At 42.0% G+C, this 18,614-nt stretch overlaps 2 protein-coding genes across 3 annotated transcripts in view; one reads left to right on the top strand and one right to left on the bottom strand.

Annotated features, from left to right (window-relative positions):
• The window catches only part of ak3 (adenylate kinase 3), a 27,725-nt gene extending 10,376 nt beyond the window's left edge, over window positions 1-17,349 (top strand). The window contains exons 2-5 of the mRNA XM_038970600.1: window positions 4,202-4,321; window positions 6,412-6,584; window positions 11,615-11,733; window positions 16,236-17,349. Of these exons, the coding sequence (XP_038826528.1) occupies window positions 4,202-4,321; window positions 6,412-6,584; window positions 11,615-11,733; window positions 16,236-16,335 (512 nt within the window). The 3' untranslated portion in view covers window positions 16,336-17,349. The remainder of the gene's footprint in view (window positions 1-4,201; window positions 4,322-6,411; window positions 6,585-11,614; window positions 11,734-16,235) is intronic.
• cdc37l1 (cell division cycle 37-like 1) overlaps window positions 17,313-18,614 on the bottom strand; it is a 13,639-nt gene continuing 12,337 nt past the window's right edge. The window contains exon 6 of one of the 2 annotated variants that reach the window (XM_038970599.1): window positions 17,313-18,524. In XM_038970599.1, coding sequence (XP_038826527.1) covers window positions 18,405-18,524 — 120 coding nt within the window. In that variant the 3' untranslated portion in view covers window positions 17,313-18,404. The remainder of the gene's footprint in view (window positions 18,525-18,614) is intronic. The other variant, XM_038970598.1, reaches the window with a different exon arrangement.

Raw genomic sequence — 18,614 nt, 5'->3', positions numbered from 1 at the left:
GTTGCTGATCAACTGACCCCTGGGGAGAAAGATGCAGATCAAGAGTTCACCAAAGTTCACCAAAGTTTTTCTAATGACCCCTGGCCTAAACCCCTGGATTTCCTGTCTAACTACTTGTTGTTTTGTTGAAGTTGCTCTTGACAACTATTACAGAAATAGCAATAGACCAACACCTTGCAAATAAAGTACTCCCCCCTACAGTAGCCAATAGTATGTTTCTGGTCGGACTATGATAAGAGAAACAGTTCAGTCCAGTTCCACAATCATACTGGTATCTTACTGCAGTTAGGTCGAGCCTGAAGAGGCGTGACAAGACCCCCATCACAAATCATTAAGTGGAAAGAAGAGTCATTGTGACAAAGAACCGCTTTAGCTTGAAACAATTCACACACCTGTATTTCACATAGAACTACGGCTAACGTAAACCTGTGCACAGGTCACCTGATATATAAACGAGCTGCTACCCGAGCTTTCTACAGTGAAGTTCAAGGTGGTTCTGTATGTAACTGCAGCATGTTATCACATTGCTCCAGCTCTTACCTTGGCTGAAGTCCCATCAGATATGAGGACATCATAAACTGAAGAGTAGCCTGACTACTGACTTCAAGGACTTCATTCCCACTCTCCCTAGCACCTTTGTATCACACTGGAATGATATGAAGGACATAAAAGGCAATAGAGTTTTATTTCAGAACACCCAAGTGAAAACAGGACAAAAAGACACCGTTTTATTGCCCATACCATCTTCCACAAATCTGTGATCTAGTTAGCAGTTAAATTGTACATTTTGTAAGTACACACAAGCACAGCAAGCCATGTGCCAAGTCCTCAAAGAAGGCCAAAAGTTCAAAGAATGCAAGCCTGTATATCCAAAACACATATTTTCAGTGTGGAGTGTGCAGCCTCTCTGCTCTAGACTGAGATGAGATCCACAGTAGGCTATATTAGCATGCATATGGGTCCTGCTGCACCGTCTATGGCCCTGCACAACCCCCTGCCCGGACTGTCAGGAAATTCCTTTCTGCTGTTGGACAACGACCAATTAAGTGAAAGGCTGAGGGGGAAATGTATTCTGGCTTAAATAGGAAATGATCTACTGAAGTTTTTCTAAACCTATTAGAAATATATAGGTAACTGCCAAAATAAAGGAAACACGTGAGTAAATGAGGGATGCAACGTATATTGAAAGCAGGTGCTTCCACACAGGTGTGGTTCCTGAGTTAATTAAGCATCCCATGCTAAGGGTCAGGTTTAAAAATGCCCAGTTGCCCATTATGTTGGATACCATGGCTAGAATAAGAGATCTCAGTGACTTACCATGGCTAGAAGATTTCAGTTACTTTGAAAAAGGGGTCTCAAAGGAGCATAGGGGGTTTAAAGTGTGTGTCTCAGTCACCAGAACCCAACCCAATTGAACACTTATTGGGAGATTCTGGAGCGGTGCCTGAGACAAGGTTTATCACCGCCATCAAGAAAATACCAAATTATATGGAATTTCTCATGGAAGAATAGTGTCGCATCCATCCAATAGAGTTCCAGACACTTGTAGAGTCTATGCCAAGGCGCATTGAAGCTGTTCTGGCGCGCCCTATTAAGACACTTTATGTTGGCGTTTCCTTTATTTGGGTAGTTACCCGTAGTTTCTTTGAGTACAGTACATATCGTAATCAATTGGGGAGATTTTGTCTTTTCTCGACTTGGTAAAGATACAGGATGTTTTTTTGTCCTTAGTGTACAGGTTATGTAAGATATATAACTCTATTTTGGACAAGATAGGATTTGGTAGAATATGTTCTTAGTGGAGAATGCACAGTAAAGATGACAGCTCTGAGCTGTGTGTGTTCCCGTGTCTCTTCTTTTGGCAGAACATGTAAAGAGTTGGTCCCATGTTTCATGAGCTGAAATATAAGATGGAGTTTTGTCACACAGCTAAATGCCACAGATGTCTCTAGTTTTGAGAAGAGCGTGCATTTGGCATGCTGACTGCAGGAATGTCCACCAGAGCTGTTGCCAGACTATTGAATGTTCATTTCTCTACCATGAGCTGCCTCCAACGTCGTTTTAGAGAATTTGGCAGTACGTCACAACCTCAGACCACATGTAACTACGCCAGCCCAGGACCTCCACATCAGGCTTCTTCACCTGTGGGATCGTCTGAGACAAGCCACCCTTACAGCTGAGGAAACTGTGGGTTTGCACATCCGAAGAATTTAAGTACAAACTGTAAGAAACCATCTCAGGGAAGCCTATCTGCGTGCTTATCATCCTCACCAGGGTCTTGACCTGACTGTAGTTTGGCATCGTAAACGACTTCAGTGGGCAAATGGTCCCCTTCGATGGCCACTGGCATGCTGGAAAAGTGTGCTATTCACGGATTAATATTGGTTTCAACTGTACAGGGCAGATGGCAGACAGAGTGTATGGCATCGTGTGGGCGAGAGGTTTGCTGATGTCAATGTTATGAACAGAGTGCCCCATGGTGGCGGTGGGGTTATGGTATCGGCAGGCATAAGCTACGGACAACGAACACAATTGCATTTAATCTATGGCAATTTGAATGCACCGTGACGAGATCCTGAGGCCCATTGTCGTGCCATTGTTGCAAAGATCTGTACACAATTTCTAGAACCTAAAAATGGCCATGGCCTGCATACTCACCAGACAAGTCACCCATGGAGCATGTTTGGGATGCTCTGGATCGACGTGTATGACAGCATAATATCCAGCAACTTCGCAACAGTTTTTGAAGAGGAGTGGGACAACCTTCTACAGGCCACAATCAACAGCCTGATCAACTCTTTGTGAAGGAAGTGAGTCGCGTTACATGAGGAAAATGGTGGTCACACCAGATACTGACTGGTTTTCTGATCCAGGCCCCTATCTTTTTTTAAGGTATCTGTGACCATCAGATGAATATCTATATTTTGCAAATGTATAGAAAAAAAACTGATATCACATTTACATAAGTATTCAGACTCTTTACTCAGTACATTGATGAAGCACCTTTGGCAGCAATTACAACCTCGAGTCTTCTTGGGTATGACGCTACAAGCTTGGCACACCTGTATTTGGGGAGTTTCTCCTATTCTTCTGTGCAGATCCTCTGGTTGGATGGGGAGCGTCGCTGCACAGCTATTTTCACGTCTCTCCAGAGATGTTCGATCGGGTTCAAGTCCGGGCTCTGGCTGGGCCACTCAAGGACATTTAGAGACTTGTCCCGAAGCCGCTCCTGCGTTGTCTTGACTGTGTGCTTAGGGTCGTTGTCCTGTTGGAAGGTGAACCTTCGCTCTGGAGCAGTAAGCACCTACACAATTATAAAATGTTGTCTTGTTTGGTGGCAGAGCTCATTGAAATATTAACCATTGTGTAGAATTATACCCAAATATGCAAAGGAGGATATTGCATATTTCTACTTTTGTGTACCTATTTAGGATACATTACCATGAAGAGAATGACATTCATATCCATAATTATGCATTTCTGTGTAGTACAGATCAGGGACCCATGATGCAATTTCGTTACCGCACACATAAAAAAAGATTTTACAGAAATTCTGTTACTAAATCTTGCATCTGCACAGTTCTTCCAGAAATGTATTTTTGTAAAATGTAAATTGTTAAAAGTAGTCCTTGTGTTAGACTATGGTTTGTTAGACTTTGAAATCAATGGTTTTTGTTTTTTCATATATTTTAAGTGAAAAATCTTGAGTCTCATCGCAATTCTGTTATCGTGGAATTGCCCATGACAGCTTTCTGTTTTATCCTTGCAGAATTGGGTCTACTGAAATAATAAATAGTAAAGATGACAGCTCTGATCCTTGTCTCTTCTCCGGACTCCTGCAGAGCTGGGTCTTCTGATGAAGTGTATAATGTGTATATGTGTAAATAGTGAAGATCACAGCTCGGAGCTTTAACTTCCTCCATGTCTCCTCTCCCTGCAGAGCTGGGTCTTAGCTTTGTGTTGCTCTGTGTGTCTGTGTCTCCTCTCCTGGCAGAGTTGGGTCTTAGCTTTGTGTTGCTCTGTGTGTCTGTGTCTCCTCTCCTGGCAGAGTTGGGTCTTAGCTTTGTGTTGCTCTGTGTGTCTGTGTCTCCTCTCCTGGCAGAGCTGAGTCTTCTGATTGAAGTGCATCATGTGTACATGTTTAAATAGTAAAGATCACAGCTCTGAGCTTTATTTTCCACGGTGTCTCCTCTCCTTGCAGAGCTGGGTCTTCTGATGAAGTCATGCATTGACCAGGGTCAGCTGGTACCTGATGACGTCATCTCCCGTCTCATCCTGACAGAGATGAGGAACATAGACCAGAGCAGCTGGCTGCTGGATGGTAAGCAATAAGCACCTGCACCACACTCATTACAGCAACAGATAGAGGGGATAAAAATGGGGAAATATAGAAAAAGGTTATAATAATAAATATAGCTCTGAGCACCAATGAACAGGGTTGACAGGATTACAGAAAGGACACAAGATCAGGTGGATAACCAAGCAAGCACTCTATCATGTGAAAGCATTGCCATGTTTATCTCTCAATTGACACAAGTGATGTTTGACTAGTACAGTAGGTTGGGTATCTTTGAATGCAGCAACTAATCATTATCCAATTCCTTAAGAGGCTAATTCATTGTATCTATATACCAAATCTGGAGTCAATCTGATTTATGGTTCATGAGAAGAAGATTTTTAAGCAGTAGCATATGTGCTAACATGCATCTATAGATACAATGCAGCCATATTTGAAAGCAGCAACAAACAAACAAATATGTAAACCATTAAAGACTGATGTAATGAGTCTAAATGCAAAATCTGGAGTCAATCTGATGTATGGTTCATGAGGAGAAGATTATTGCAGATGACTTTGAGCATTAGCGTTACACATGCAAAGAATGAGTTGTTAATAGATTCCTTGTTTTTTGAGATATCAATACCAAATTCAGTGAGGTTCATCTTAGGGACATCCATGATAGCGATGACAAGCTTCAAGTTGATAAGCCATTGCGGAGTGGAATTACAGTGGTTTAAATCCCTTATATTTTCTCAAACTAAGTCTAGGTAACAGTTCTTTTAGCTAATGTTCCACTCCTTGCCACTCCTGTCATTTGCCAAAGAGACCGGCCTTTTTGGCAAATGAGCCGGATTTCCGGCACAGTTGCTGATTGGTAGTTGGAAACATTAATGTTAAACATGAACATGCGTGCAAATATGGCGCAATATAGAATTTTAAGAACAACAATAAACTATACCGTTACGACCTGCTGCGGTCACTCCCTTGTGAGAAGGTCAATGGAGGGTCGTGTTCAAAGTGGCTAGAGAGGACTAATGAGAGAGAGAAATAATGATAAGGAAAATATTAGCCTACAAGTTTCAATCAAGCCACTTTTGCTTCAGTTGCATCCCATTAAAATGGGCAAAATTGATTTAAAAATTGATACATCATCAATCAAGCCACTTTTGCTTCAGTTGCATCCCATTAAAATGGGCAAAATTGATTTAAAAATTGATACATCATCCAAAGTGTAATTAATAACTTCACCATTCTCAAAGGGATATTCAATTCAAAAAACATTATGGGGTTTTGTATGTGTCGGCCAGTGACAAAAATGTCAATTTAATCAATTAAAAATTTGGTCTGAAATGTGGAAAAAGGGGTGTGAATATTTTCTGAAGGCACTTGAACAGCAAGCTGATGAACAGGAAGTTGCACCTGCATTCATTAGACTACTGGTCTTTAGGCACGCACGTGCGCGCACACACACACACACACACACACACACACACACACACACACACCACGCTTATTATGCTCATCTTTAGGCACAGCAGAATTCGCCTCTATCACCAGTCGGCTCTCTAGAAATTAGCCTGGGAACTAGGCTACACCAACACAGGCTTAGGTAAAAAGGCATACACTCCAAAAACCTTCAGATGAGTAAGAATAAGCTTTAGATGTATCTACATTGAACAGATCTTGATAGCTTTCATGCTATTTATTACAACTTTGTAATGTTTTTATAGATGAATAGATGTATGCTTTTTGTGGGGCAAAGCCACTATGTATAAACATGTCTCTAAATGGGTTAAAAACCTTAGGCCACTTATATGACAACTAATATTGTATGTGATGAAGGGGAATGGACTATCAGATCAGACTCTTGTCTTGCCCATTCACCCTCTGAATGGCACACATACACAATCCACGTCTCAATTGTCTCAAGGCTTAGAAATCCTTCTTTAACCTGTCTCCTCCCCTTCATCGACACTGATTGAAGTGGATTTAACAAGTGACATCAATAAGGGCTTATAGCTGTCACCTGGATTCACCTGGTTAGTCTATCATGGAAAAGGCAGGTGTCCTTAATGTTTTGTACACTAGGTGTATATCTCTAAGGTTATGACTGGGTCTCTCCTGTCTGGCAGGGTTCCCCCGTACCGTGTCTCAGGCAGAGTCTCTGGACAACGTGTGCAGTGTGGACACAGTCATCAACCTGGACGTGCCTTACCAGACCATCAAACAGAGACTGACTTCTCGCTGGCTCCATCTGCCCAGCGGACGTGTCTACAACATAGACTTCAACCCACCCAAGATCGCTGTAAGTTGGGTCAATGAGCCACAGATGTATTTGACAGCTAGATAAAGGGTGGCAGCTAGCCTAGCCGTTAGAGCATTGGGCCAGCAACTGAAAGGGCGCTGGTTCGAATCCCTGAGCCAACAAGGTGATGAATCTGTCGTTATGACCTTGAGCAAGGCATAAGAGCATCTGCTAAATGACTGAAATGTAGAGACTACTGAGTTATAGTGACGCTTCTGCTCTAAATGTGTATGGCCACATTTTACACAGGCCTTATCACACTGTAATTAGAATGTTATTACACATGTAATAACCAGGTAACAGGATAGTAAAAACTCTGATATGGCAGCTATGTCTTGTTCCATCTCTCCCAACACACAGTTGCTCTTGTCGTTAGCTAGCTTTATATGAATATACAGCTGCTCTTTAAAAGCTCTTACTTGTCCTAATCCACCATGCAACCATCTAACACTCATGTTATCAAATTATGGGTATTCATATAAAAATGTCCTTGAACGTTATTGTACTCATTTCAGACAGAACATGTGGAATATGATAAGAATGGCGCCAGAGGGGTGTTTTTTTGCATTGTTTGTAACTTATTTTGTACGTAATGTTGATACTACCGTCTCTTATGACATAAAAATAGCTTCTGGATATCAGAACAGCGATTAATCACCTCGAACTGAACAAAAACATTTTTTTAATGGGTCTGACGCGAAAGATGTACATTTGAAGTCGGAAGTTTACATACACCTTAGCCAAATACATTTAAACTCAGTTTTTCACAATTCCTGACATTTAATCCTAGTAAAAATTCCCTGTCTTAGGTCAGTTAGGATCACCACTTTATTTTAAGAATGTGAAATGTCAGAACAATAGTAGAGAGAATAATTTATTTCAGCTTTTATTTCTTTCATCACATTCCCAGTGGGTCAGCAGTTTACATACACTCAATTAGTATTTGGTAGGATTGCCTTTAAATTGTTTAACTTGGGTCAAACGTTTCGGGTAGCCTTCCACAAGCTTCCCACAATAAGTTGGGTGAATTTTGGTCCATTCCTCCTGACAGAGCTGGTGTAACTGAGTTAGGTTTGTAGGCCTCCTTGCTTTTTCAGTTCTGCCCAAATTTTCTATAGGATTGAGGTCAGGGCTTTGTGATGGCCACTCCAATACCTTGACTTTGTTGTCCTTAAGCCATTTTGGCACAACTTTGGGGTCATTGTCCATTTGGAAGACCCATTTGAGACCAAGCTTTAACTTCCTGACTGATGTCTTGAGATGTTGCTTCAATATATGCACATAATTGTCCTTCCTCATGAAGCCATCTGTTTTGTGAAGTGCAACAGACCCTCCTGCAGCAAAGCACCCCCACAACATAATGCTGCCTCCCCCGTGCTTCACGGTTGGGATGGTGTTCTTCGGCTTGCAAGCATCCCCCTTTTTCCTCCAACCGTAACAATGGTCATTATGGCCAAACAGTTATATTTTTGTTTCATCAGACCAGAGGACATTTCTCCAAAAAGTACGATCTTTGTCCCCATGTGCAGTTGCAAACCGTAGTCTGGATTTTTTAAATGGCTGTTTTGGAGCAGTGGCTTCTTCCTTGCTGAGCGGCCTTTCAGGTTATGTCAATGTAGGACTCGTTTTACTGTGGATATAGATACTTTTGTACCTGTTTCTTCCAGCATCTTCACAAGGTCCTTTGCTGTTGTTCTGGGATAGCACTTTTCGCACCAAAGTACATTCATCTCTAGGAGACAGAATGTGTCTCCTTCCTGAGCTGCGTGGTCCCATGGTGTTTATACTTGCGTACTATTGTTTGTACAGATGAACGTGGTACCTTCAGGCATTTGGAAATTGCTCCCAAGGATGAACCAGACTTGAGATCTACACATTTTTTTCTGAGGTCTTGGCTGATTTCTTTTGATTTTCCCATGATGTCAAGCAAAGAGGCACTGAGTTTGGTAAGAAGGTAAGCCTTGAAATACGTCCACAGGTACACCTCCAATTGACTCAAATTATGTCTATTAGCCTATCAGAAGCTTCTAAAGCCATGACATAATTTTCTGGAATTTTCCAAGCTGTTTAAAGGCACAGTCAACTTAGGGTATGTAAACTTCTGACCCACTGGAATTGTGATACAGTGAGTTATATGTGAAATAATCTGTCTGTAAACAATTGTTGGAAAAATGACTTGTGTCATGCACAAACTGAATGTTATAATCGACTTGCCAAAACTATAGTTTGTTAACAAGAAATTTGTGGAGTGGTTGTAAAACGAGTTTTAATGACTCCAACCTAAGTGTATGTAAACTTCTGACTTCAACTGTAATGTTGCTCCCAGACAAGGCCCAAATCCCTGTCATTCGTATGAAGAAAATAAGGAAATACAAGGGGCGGAGATCAGGGTGCCTTGTGACAATTCGTCAGCGAGTGTGTAACCCGCCTTCACTATCCGTTCTATTGGCCAACGTGCAATCACTGTAGAATTAGCTGGATGAGCTCCTACCAACGGGACATAAAAAACTATAATATCTTATGTTCACTGAGTCGTGGCTGAACAACGACACGGATACATTTGAATCCTCCTACACAGGCTCTGACGCTTGTCGGATGTGGCAGGGCTTGCAAACTATTACGGACTACAAAGGGAAACCCAGCCGCGAGCTGCCCAGTGACGCAAGCCTACCAGACTGGCTAAATGCCTTTTATGCTCGCTTCGAGGCAAGCAACACTGAAGCATGCATGAGAGCACCAGCTGTTCCGGACGACTGTGTGATTACGCTCTCTGTAGCCGATGTGAGCAAGGCCGCTGGGCCAGACGGATTTCCAGGACGTGTATTCAGAGCATGCGCGGACCAACTGGCAACTGTCTTCACTGACATTTTCAAACTCTCCCTTACTGAGTCTGTAAAACCTACACTACCAGTCAAAAGTTTTAGAACACCTACTCATTCAAGAGTTTTCTTTATTTTACTATTTTATACATTGTAGAATAATAGTGAAGACATCAAAATGAGGAAATAACACATATGGAATCATGTAGTAACCAAAAAAGTGTTAAACTAAATATATTTAATATTTGAAGATCTTTGCCTTTTGCCTTGATGACAGCTTTGCACACTCTTGGCATTCTCTCAACCAGCTTCACCTGGAATGGTTTTCCAACAGTCTTGAAGGAGTTCCCACATATGCTGAGCACTTGTTGGCTGCTTTCCTTCACTCTGCGGTCTGACTCATCCAAACCATCTCAATTTGGTTGAGGTCAATTGATTGTGGAAGCCAGGTCATCTGATGCAGCACTCCATCACTCTCCTTCTCTAAATAGTCATTACACAACACAACCTGGAGGAGTGTTGGGTCATTGTCCTGTTGAAAACAATATGATAGTCCTACTAAGCTCAAACCAGATGGGATGGCGTATCACTGCAGAATGCTGTGGTAGCCATGCTGGTTAAGTGTGCCTTGAATTCTAAATAAATCACAGATAGTGTCACTAGCAAAGCACCCCCACATCATAACACCCTCTCCTTCATGCTTTATGGTGGGAAATACACATGGAGGAGATCGTCTGTTCACAAAGACACGGCCGTTGGAACCAAAAATCTTCAATTTGGACTCCAAATTTCCACCGGTCGAATGTCCATTCCTCGTGTTTCTTGGCCCAAGCAAGTCTCTTCTTATTATTGGTGTCCTTTAGTAGTGGTTTCTTTGCAGCAATTTGGCCATGAAGGCCTGATTCACGCAGTCTCCTCTGAATTGTTGATGTTTAAAATATATACATATATTTCACCTTTATTTAACCAGGTAGGCCAGTTGAGAACAAGTTCTCATTTACAACTGCGACCTGGCCAAGATAAAGCCAAGCAGTGCGACACAAACAACAACACAGAGTTACACGTGAAATAAACAAACGTACAGTCAGTAACACAATAGAAAAAATATATATACAGTGTGTGCAAATCAGGTAAGATTAGGGAGGTAAGGCAATAAATAGGCCGTAGTGGCGAAGTAATTACAATTTAGCAATTAAACACTGGAGTGATAGATGTGCAGAACATGAATGTGCAAGTAGAGATACTGGGTTGCAAAGGAGCAAAAATAATAATAAAATAAATACCAATATGGGGATGAGGTAGTTGGATGGGCTATTTACAGATGGGCTATTTCCAGATGGGCTATGTACAGGTGCAGTGATCTGTGAGCTGCTCTGACAGCTGATGCTTAAACTTAGTGAGGGAGATATGAGTCTCCAGCTTCAGTGATTTTTGCAATTTGTTCCAGTCATTGGCAGCAGAGAACTGGAAGGAAAGGCAGCCAAAGGAGGAATAGTATCTAATTCTGCATTAAACAGAACTTGAAACACCAAAATAGTGTTTTCAACATTTTTCGGTAGTGCTCCCAGTCCCTGGCAAGGTGTTGCACAATACTTGATTAAGTGGTGTACCAACAAACTGCGTCATGTTTCAAAACATCCCAGGATGATGTCTTTCAATACTCCAGCCAAGTTAAGGTTTTGTCTCCTTTGCGTTGGTGGCAGCTCAGTTGCCAATAGTTTTGTGTTTCAAAGCACTTTATTTTAGCAGTGTGCTCTCTCAAGGGTCTATTCACGTCTTTGAGGAGTGGGAAAAGTCTTGTTCAATGTGATCACTTGTTCGAGTGTTTTCGTCATCATGGTCACACGAGGAGTTAAAAGTATGTGGCAATTTTTTTGAGAGCTCTCAAGGTAAAGCAAGGTCCTCATAGGTCATGTTTTGCTACTAACTATAGGCATACAGGTTTTCCCCCTCCCTGCATGTCTCATAATATACAACACAGGCTTGGGCTGTGGTGTTTACAATTGACATACTATGGCAGTACGTTGGACACATTGACAATGGCTTAACAGCCAAATCGTTTGTCCTGCACTTGTCGCCTCTAAAGTTAATAAGCTTCAAATAATTGAAACTTTTTTTTTAATACAGGACTTCACTGCATTACTAAATTGTCCAATATACCTTTTCTTTACACACTCATGGACTGTTTGGTATGTTTTGGTTTGCCTACAGGGCCTTGATGATGTCACCGGAGAGCCTCTGATTCAGAGAGATGATGACACACCAGAGACCGTCACCAGGAGGCTAAAGGCATACGAGAACCAGACACAACCTGTGCTGGAGTACTACAGGTGGCGTCGAAAACCTGAGCCATATAAAAACTCAGCAAAAAAAGAAACGTCCTCTCACTGTCAACTGCGTTTATTTTCAGCAAACTTAACACGTGTAAATATTTGTATGAACATAACATGATTCGACAACTGAGACAAACGGAACAAGTTCCACAGACATGTGACTAACAGAAATTGAATAATGTGTCCCTGAACAAAGGGGGGGTCAAAATCAGAAGTAACAGTCAATATCTGGTGTATCAGTTGCATTAAGTACTGCAGTGCATCTCCTCCTCATGGATTGCACCAGATTTGCCCGTTCTTGCTGTGAGATGTTACCCCACTCTTCCACCAAGGCACCTGCAAGTTCCCGGATATTTCTGGGGAGAATGGCCCTAGCCCTCACCCTCCGATCCAAGGGCTCTTCGCTGGCCAAGAGCAGAACACTGACATTCCTGTCTTGCAGGAAATCACGCACAGAACGAGCAGTATGGCTGGTGGCATTGTCATGCTGGAGGGTCATGTCAGGATGAGCCTGCAGGAAGGGTACCACATGAGGGAGGAGGATGTCTTCCCTGTAACGCACAGCGTTGAGATTGCCTGCAATGACAACAAGCTCAGTCCGACGATGCTGTGACGTACCGCCCCAGACCATGAAGGACCCTCTACCTCCAAATTGATCACGCTCCAGAGTACAGGCCTCGGTGTAACGCTCATTCCTTCGACGATAAACGTGAATCCGACCATCACCCCTGTTGAGACAAAACCGCGACTCGTCAGTGAAGAGCACCTTTTGCCAGTCTGGTCTGGTCCAGCGACGGTGGGTTTGTGCCCATAGGCGACGTTGTTGCCGGTGATGTCTGGTGAGGACCTGCCTTACAACAGTCCTACAAGCCCTCAGTCCAGCCTCTCTCAGCCTATTGCGGACAGTCTGAGCACCGATGGAGGGATTGTGCATTCCTGGTGTAACTTGGGCAGTTGTTGCCATCCTGTACCTGTTCGGATGTACCGATCCTGTGCAGGTGTTGTTACACGTGGTCTGCCACTGCGAGGACGATCAGCTGTCCGTCCTGTCTCCCTGTAGCACTATCTTAGGCGTCTCACAGTACAGACATTGCAATGTTCCACAGGTGCATGTTCATTAATTGTTTATGGTTCATTGAACAAGCATGGGAAACAGTGTTTAAACCCTTTACAATGAAGATCAGTTATTTGGATTTTTATGAATTATCTTTGAAAATCAGGGTCCTGAAAAAGGGACATTTCTTTTTTTGCTGAGATATATATATACACTGCTCAAAAAAATAAAGGGAACACTTAAACAACACAATGTAACTCCAAGTCAATCACACTTCTGTGAAATCAAACTGTCCACTTAGGAAGCAACACTGATTGACAATAAATTTCACATGCTGTTGTGCAAATGGAATAGACAAAAGGTGGAAATTATAGGCAATTAGCAAGACACCCCCAATAAAGGAGTGGTTCTGCAGGTGGTGACCACTTCTCAGTTCCTATGCTTCCTGGCTGATGTTTTGGTCACTTTTGAATGCTGGCGGTGCTTTCACTCTAGTGGTAGCATGAGACGGAGTCTACAACCCACACAAGTGGCTCAGGTAGTGCAGCTCATCCAGGATGGCACATCAATGCAAGCTGTGGCAAGAAGGTTTGTTGTGTCTGTCAGCGTAGTGTCCAGAGCATGGAGGCGCTACCAGGAGACAGGCCAGTACATCAGGAGACGTGGAGGAGGCCGTAGGAGGGCAACAACCCAGCAGCAGGACCGCTACCTCCGCCTTTGTGCGGTGACCAAAACATCAGCCAGGAAGCATAGGAACTGAGAAGTGGTCACCACCTGCAGAACCACTCCTTTATTGGGGGTGTCTTGCTAATTGCCTATAATTTCCACCTTTTGTCTATTCCATTTGCACAACAGCATGTGACATTTATTGTCAATCAGTGTTGCTTCCTAAGTGGACAGTTTGATTTCACAGAAGTGTGATTGACTTGGAGTTACATTGTGTTGTTTAAGTGTTCCCTTTATTTTTTTGAGCAGTGTATATATACACATACATACATACACACACACAGTTGAAGTCAGAAGTTTACATACACCTTAGCCAAGTACATTTAAACTCAGTTTTTCACAATTCCTGACATTTAATCATAGTAAAAATGCCCTGTCTTAGGTCAGTTAGGATAACCACTTCATTTTAAGAATGTGAAATGTCAGAATAATAGTAGAGAGAAAGATTTATTTCAGCTTTTACTTCTTTCATTACATTCCCAGTGGGTCAGAAGTTTACATACACTCAATTAGTATTTGGTAGCATTGCCTTTAAATTCTTTAACTTGGGTCAAACGTTTCGGGTAGCCTTCCACAAGCTTCCCACAATAAGTTGGGTGGATTTTGGCCCATTGCTCCTGACAGAGCTGGTGTAACTGAGTCAGGTTTTTAGGCCTCCTTGCTCACACACACTTTTTCAGTTCTGCCCACAAATTTTCTCTAGGATTGAGGTCAGGGCTTTGTGATGGCCACTCCAATACCTTGACGTTGTTGTCCTTAAGCCATTTTGCCACAACTTTGGAAGTATGCTTGGCGTCATTGTCCATTTGGAAGACCCATTTGCGACCAAGCTTTAACTTCTTGACTGATGTCTTGAGATGTTGCTCCAATATATCCATATAATTTTCCTTTCTCATGATGCCATCTATTTTGTGAGGTGCACCAGTCCCTTCTGCAGCAAAGCACCCCCACAACATGATGCACCCCCCTGCTTCACGGTTGGGATGGTGTTCTTATGCTTGCAAGCATCCCCTTTTTCCTCCAAACATAATGATGGTCATTATGGCCAAACAGTTCTATTTTTGTTTCATCAGATCAGAGGACATTTCTCCAAAAAGTACGATCTTTGTCCCCATGTGCAGTTGCAAACCATAGTCTGGCTTTTTTATGGCGGTTTTGGAGCAGTGGCTTCTTCCTTGCCGAGCGGCCTTTCAGGTTATGTCCATATAGGACTCATTTCACTGTGGATATAGATACTTTTGTACCCGTTTCCTCCAGCATCTTCACAAGGTCCTTTGCTGTTCTTCTGGGATTGATTAGCACTTTTCGCACCAAAGTAAGTTCATCTCTAGGAGACAGAACGCGCCTCCTTCCTGAGCGGTATGACGGCTACGTGGTCCCATAGTGTTTATACTTGCGTACTATTGTTTATACAGATGAACGTGGTACCTTCAGGCGTTTGGAAATTGCTCCCAAGGATGAACCAGACTTGTGGAGGTCTCCAATTTTTTTTCCTGAGGTCTTGGCTGATTTTTTTTGATTTTCCCATGATGTCAAGCAAAGAGGCACGGAGTTTGAAGGTAGGCCTTGAAATACATCCACAGGTACACCTCCAATTGACTCAAATGAGGTCAATTAGCCTATCAGAAGCTTCTAAAGCCATGACATTTTCTGGAATTTACCATGCTGTTTGAAGGCAAGGTCAATTTAGGTTATGTAAACTTCTGACCCACTAGAATTGTGATACAGTTAATTATAAGTGAAATAATCTGTCTGTAAACAATTGTTAAATTTACATGTCTCATGCACAAAGTAGATGTCCTAACCGACTTGCCAAAACTATAGTTTGTTAACAAGAAATTCGTGGAGTGGTTTTAATGACTTTAACGAGTTTTAATGACTCCAACCTAAGTGTATGTAAACTTCCGACTTCAACTGTATATATATACACTGTATTTGTTTCTCTCCAAAAACATACCAGTCTAGTACAACACATTTGATACACCGTTATATTAGTTATTAAATTATATAAGCTGTAACTGCATAATAACATTGCAGTGGCCCTTCTCGGGTCATCATAGGCTTCAAGGCTTACTGTAGATCTGCCCTTTCAAAGCTGCGACATAAGGTGGCGTAACAAACGGACATTCATCTCAATTAGCTAGAAATTTGAATTTAGATGCATAGCTAAGTGCATGTGTGAAAGCCAAGATGAAAATTACATCCACACATTTCACTGGCCAATTCAAAAAAGGAAAACAGTAGGCAGAGCCCCCTGTGTACATAGGATGTTATAGCGTCCAAGTTATTGATAACATAGATGTTGGGGCTCTTCTTCACTGGTAAATTGATAAAGATGAATAAACCCTACTACAGAGGCCAGTCTGAGAACTGAAATATCTTGGGACTGTAACAAAGGATTCAGGTTTCAGAAATGAGACCAGACAGTGAATGCATTACACTGTACAGTGATCTCTTTCCCTTTGTTAAACAGTGAATGATCTATGTTGGCAACCGTGAAAGTATTATGTAGTTAGGAACTGGGTTGCGTTCAGTAGAGCATACGGCAGCAAAACATTTAGCGGAAATCTGTTCTTATTGGAGAAAAAGGTAGTAGTACCTCCCCATTTCAAAACGTTTTTTTTTTTTACCCACTGAACATGACCTGGTTCACTGCTTATGTTTATTGTGATAACTTTCATGACTGTCATGAGGTACTAATGTCTGTTTCTAACAACAGGAGTAAAGGGGTGTTGGAGACATTCTCAGGAACGGAAACCAACAAGACCTGGCCTCACATTCAGGCCTTCCTGTCCAAAAAACTCTCCCCACAATATTAAAAGGTTGTTGGGAAAGCATAGAATACACTCCCGGGAAAAGAATGGATCAGTTTATCACAACTTTAAATGGGACTCAACTCTTCGGTCCAAAATGTAACAGTATCTCAGTGCCTATATAAGACCATATCATTTACTACTACAACATATGTGGATGAGGACCACTCATTCAACTAAATGTCACATTCCATCTCTGTTCATTCCATATGTCGCCTGACCAAGGAATGGTATGAATTGGATACAAAACCACCTGGCAACAAGCTACAATACAGATCTGTTTGTGCTCTGGCCAACTTCTATAGTCATGCCAAACAATGACGATAGAAGTTGGCAGAACAGCACAAACAGATATGTCTGTGTACAGGACAACTATAATGGGGTAAAGAGAAAAGTGCCATTATATTAGGTGAAGTTGTCTTGAATTCATCTTTAGGGCCAAGTAACTATTGTTGACATGACAATATATCGTGTCGCTTTTAAATGATAAAAAAATGTGGATCACCATGCAATTAATTAATGATAAAAAAAATACTTAATGCCAATGACACATTTGTCACCAGAAATGCAGTAGTTTAGAGTAGCTGTCATTTGAAGTTGTTAGCCTGGTTAAACCAGAGTGAACGTTGCACTCCCGCGAAGTGAAACGTCACAAAATCTATTTGGATGCCAGGCTCATAAGTTATAACGGAGACGTATATTCTCAAAAAAAGCTGTAATTAGCCGATGCCTAGTTTTAATTACGATATTTGTATATTTTCTCTGACTGTGGCCATGCCTTGGGAGTTTAGATTTGTAATCCGATTCATCTATACTGAAAATGTATGCCGAATGTCTGACCAGCATATTATATGCATTATTTTTGTAGCACATTATCTGTACTTTGATCAGTCAAAGGAATAACTACTTTATTAAATGTGTATACATGTATCAATATACTTTAATGAACCTTAAACTTTATTTCATAACAAGTGTATTATTTATTATCAAGTCTCACTTGCTGGAAGAGACTGTATTCAGGCTAACTGTTTAAAATTTTAAAATAAACAAATATAATACATTTTTAAAAATGGTGAAAAGCAACAAACAGTTTTCCATTTAATGTCAACCTTGGACGCTCCGCAAAAGTCTAAGTCCCTAATATGGCTGGTAGGCCTGTGAAAAGCATTTCCCCCTGAACACAGTTGTTTTAAAGCTGTTCTATTTCAAACAGAGCACCGAAGCAGAGCCTGACACAGGATGTTAATCACGCTACGTCAGCCAGAAAGTTTTACGATCTGTTTCTATTCCACAATCAAGTCTGTGAGCAGGTTTAGCAGCCACACACGTATGTTGAGAAGCTCATTCTTCTGTGACGACATAGACAGACGGACACATTTTTGGAGGGTTGGTTGAGGTGGAGTGACGAGCAGTAACAAAAACAAAAGAATTCGGGTACAGCGGTCAACAGATCACTTTGCATAGTTACGTCGTCGTGGCAACACCGTGGTACTGTCAATGTTTGGCCTAATGACGACGAACTGGACACGCAGGAGTTTAAAGGAGCACTGAGCAGTTCCTCTGAAAGTTTCTCGGACAGTTTTGACCACATAACGCTAGTATCATAGCAGTTTTAGACAGCACGTCGGAGATGTCCACTGCAGAACCATGAGTACAGGAACGGGCCTTTTGTTTCTTCAATTAAAAAACAATATGTACTTTTATTTACAGCAAGAGCGTGTTTTATTCTAATGCTCAGGTTTTCCCCCCTCCTGCTAGGGAAGGACTGCGCCGGGTCCAGTCAAACCTACTGTAGATGAAAACTGTTTCAAACTCCCTTCAAGATATGACATAAGAGATACTTTAGCGATATAAGCAAAGGTACAGTAAGCACTTCAAAATACCTACCAATTGTCTTCCCTTAAATACTTTTTTTGTTTTGAACAAATATAAAGTGCAGGACACATTCCAGCGCTGATTCTGCGGCATACAAAAATAAGTCTGTGGGAGCTCAGCCCTTTTTTCCTCCATTTTGTAATATTTCTATTGAGTGTCATGAACTGATGGGGAGAAGGAGGGCGCTTGCGCCACATTCGCTATGTCTCCATCATGCGCAGGTCGTCTGTTTCTAAAGTAGCGTCCTCCTTGGACCATCTCCCTTCTCTGTTGGTCCACAAGCCAGCCTCCAGGCAGCGCTTCACATGGTACTCTGCCACCTGGTGGTACAAAACAGAGACAGAACGTAAGGGCAACTTCAACTCCCCGAGAAAATTCAAAAATAAATCATGCAAATGATTGCAGTACAG

Source organism: Salvelinus namaycush, chromosome 31 (assembly GCF_016432855.1).
Source record: "Salvelinus namaycush isolate Seneca chromosome 31, SaNama_1.0, whole genome shotgun sequence".
Lineage (NCBI taxonomy): Eukaryota > Metazoa > Chordata > Actinopteri > Salmoniformes > Salmonidae > Salvelinus > Salvelinus namaycush.
The sequence above is the reverse complement of the archived record's forward strand: the minus strand, read 5'-3'. Positions and strand labels throughout refer to the sequence as shown.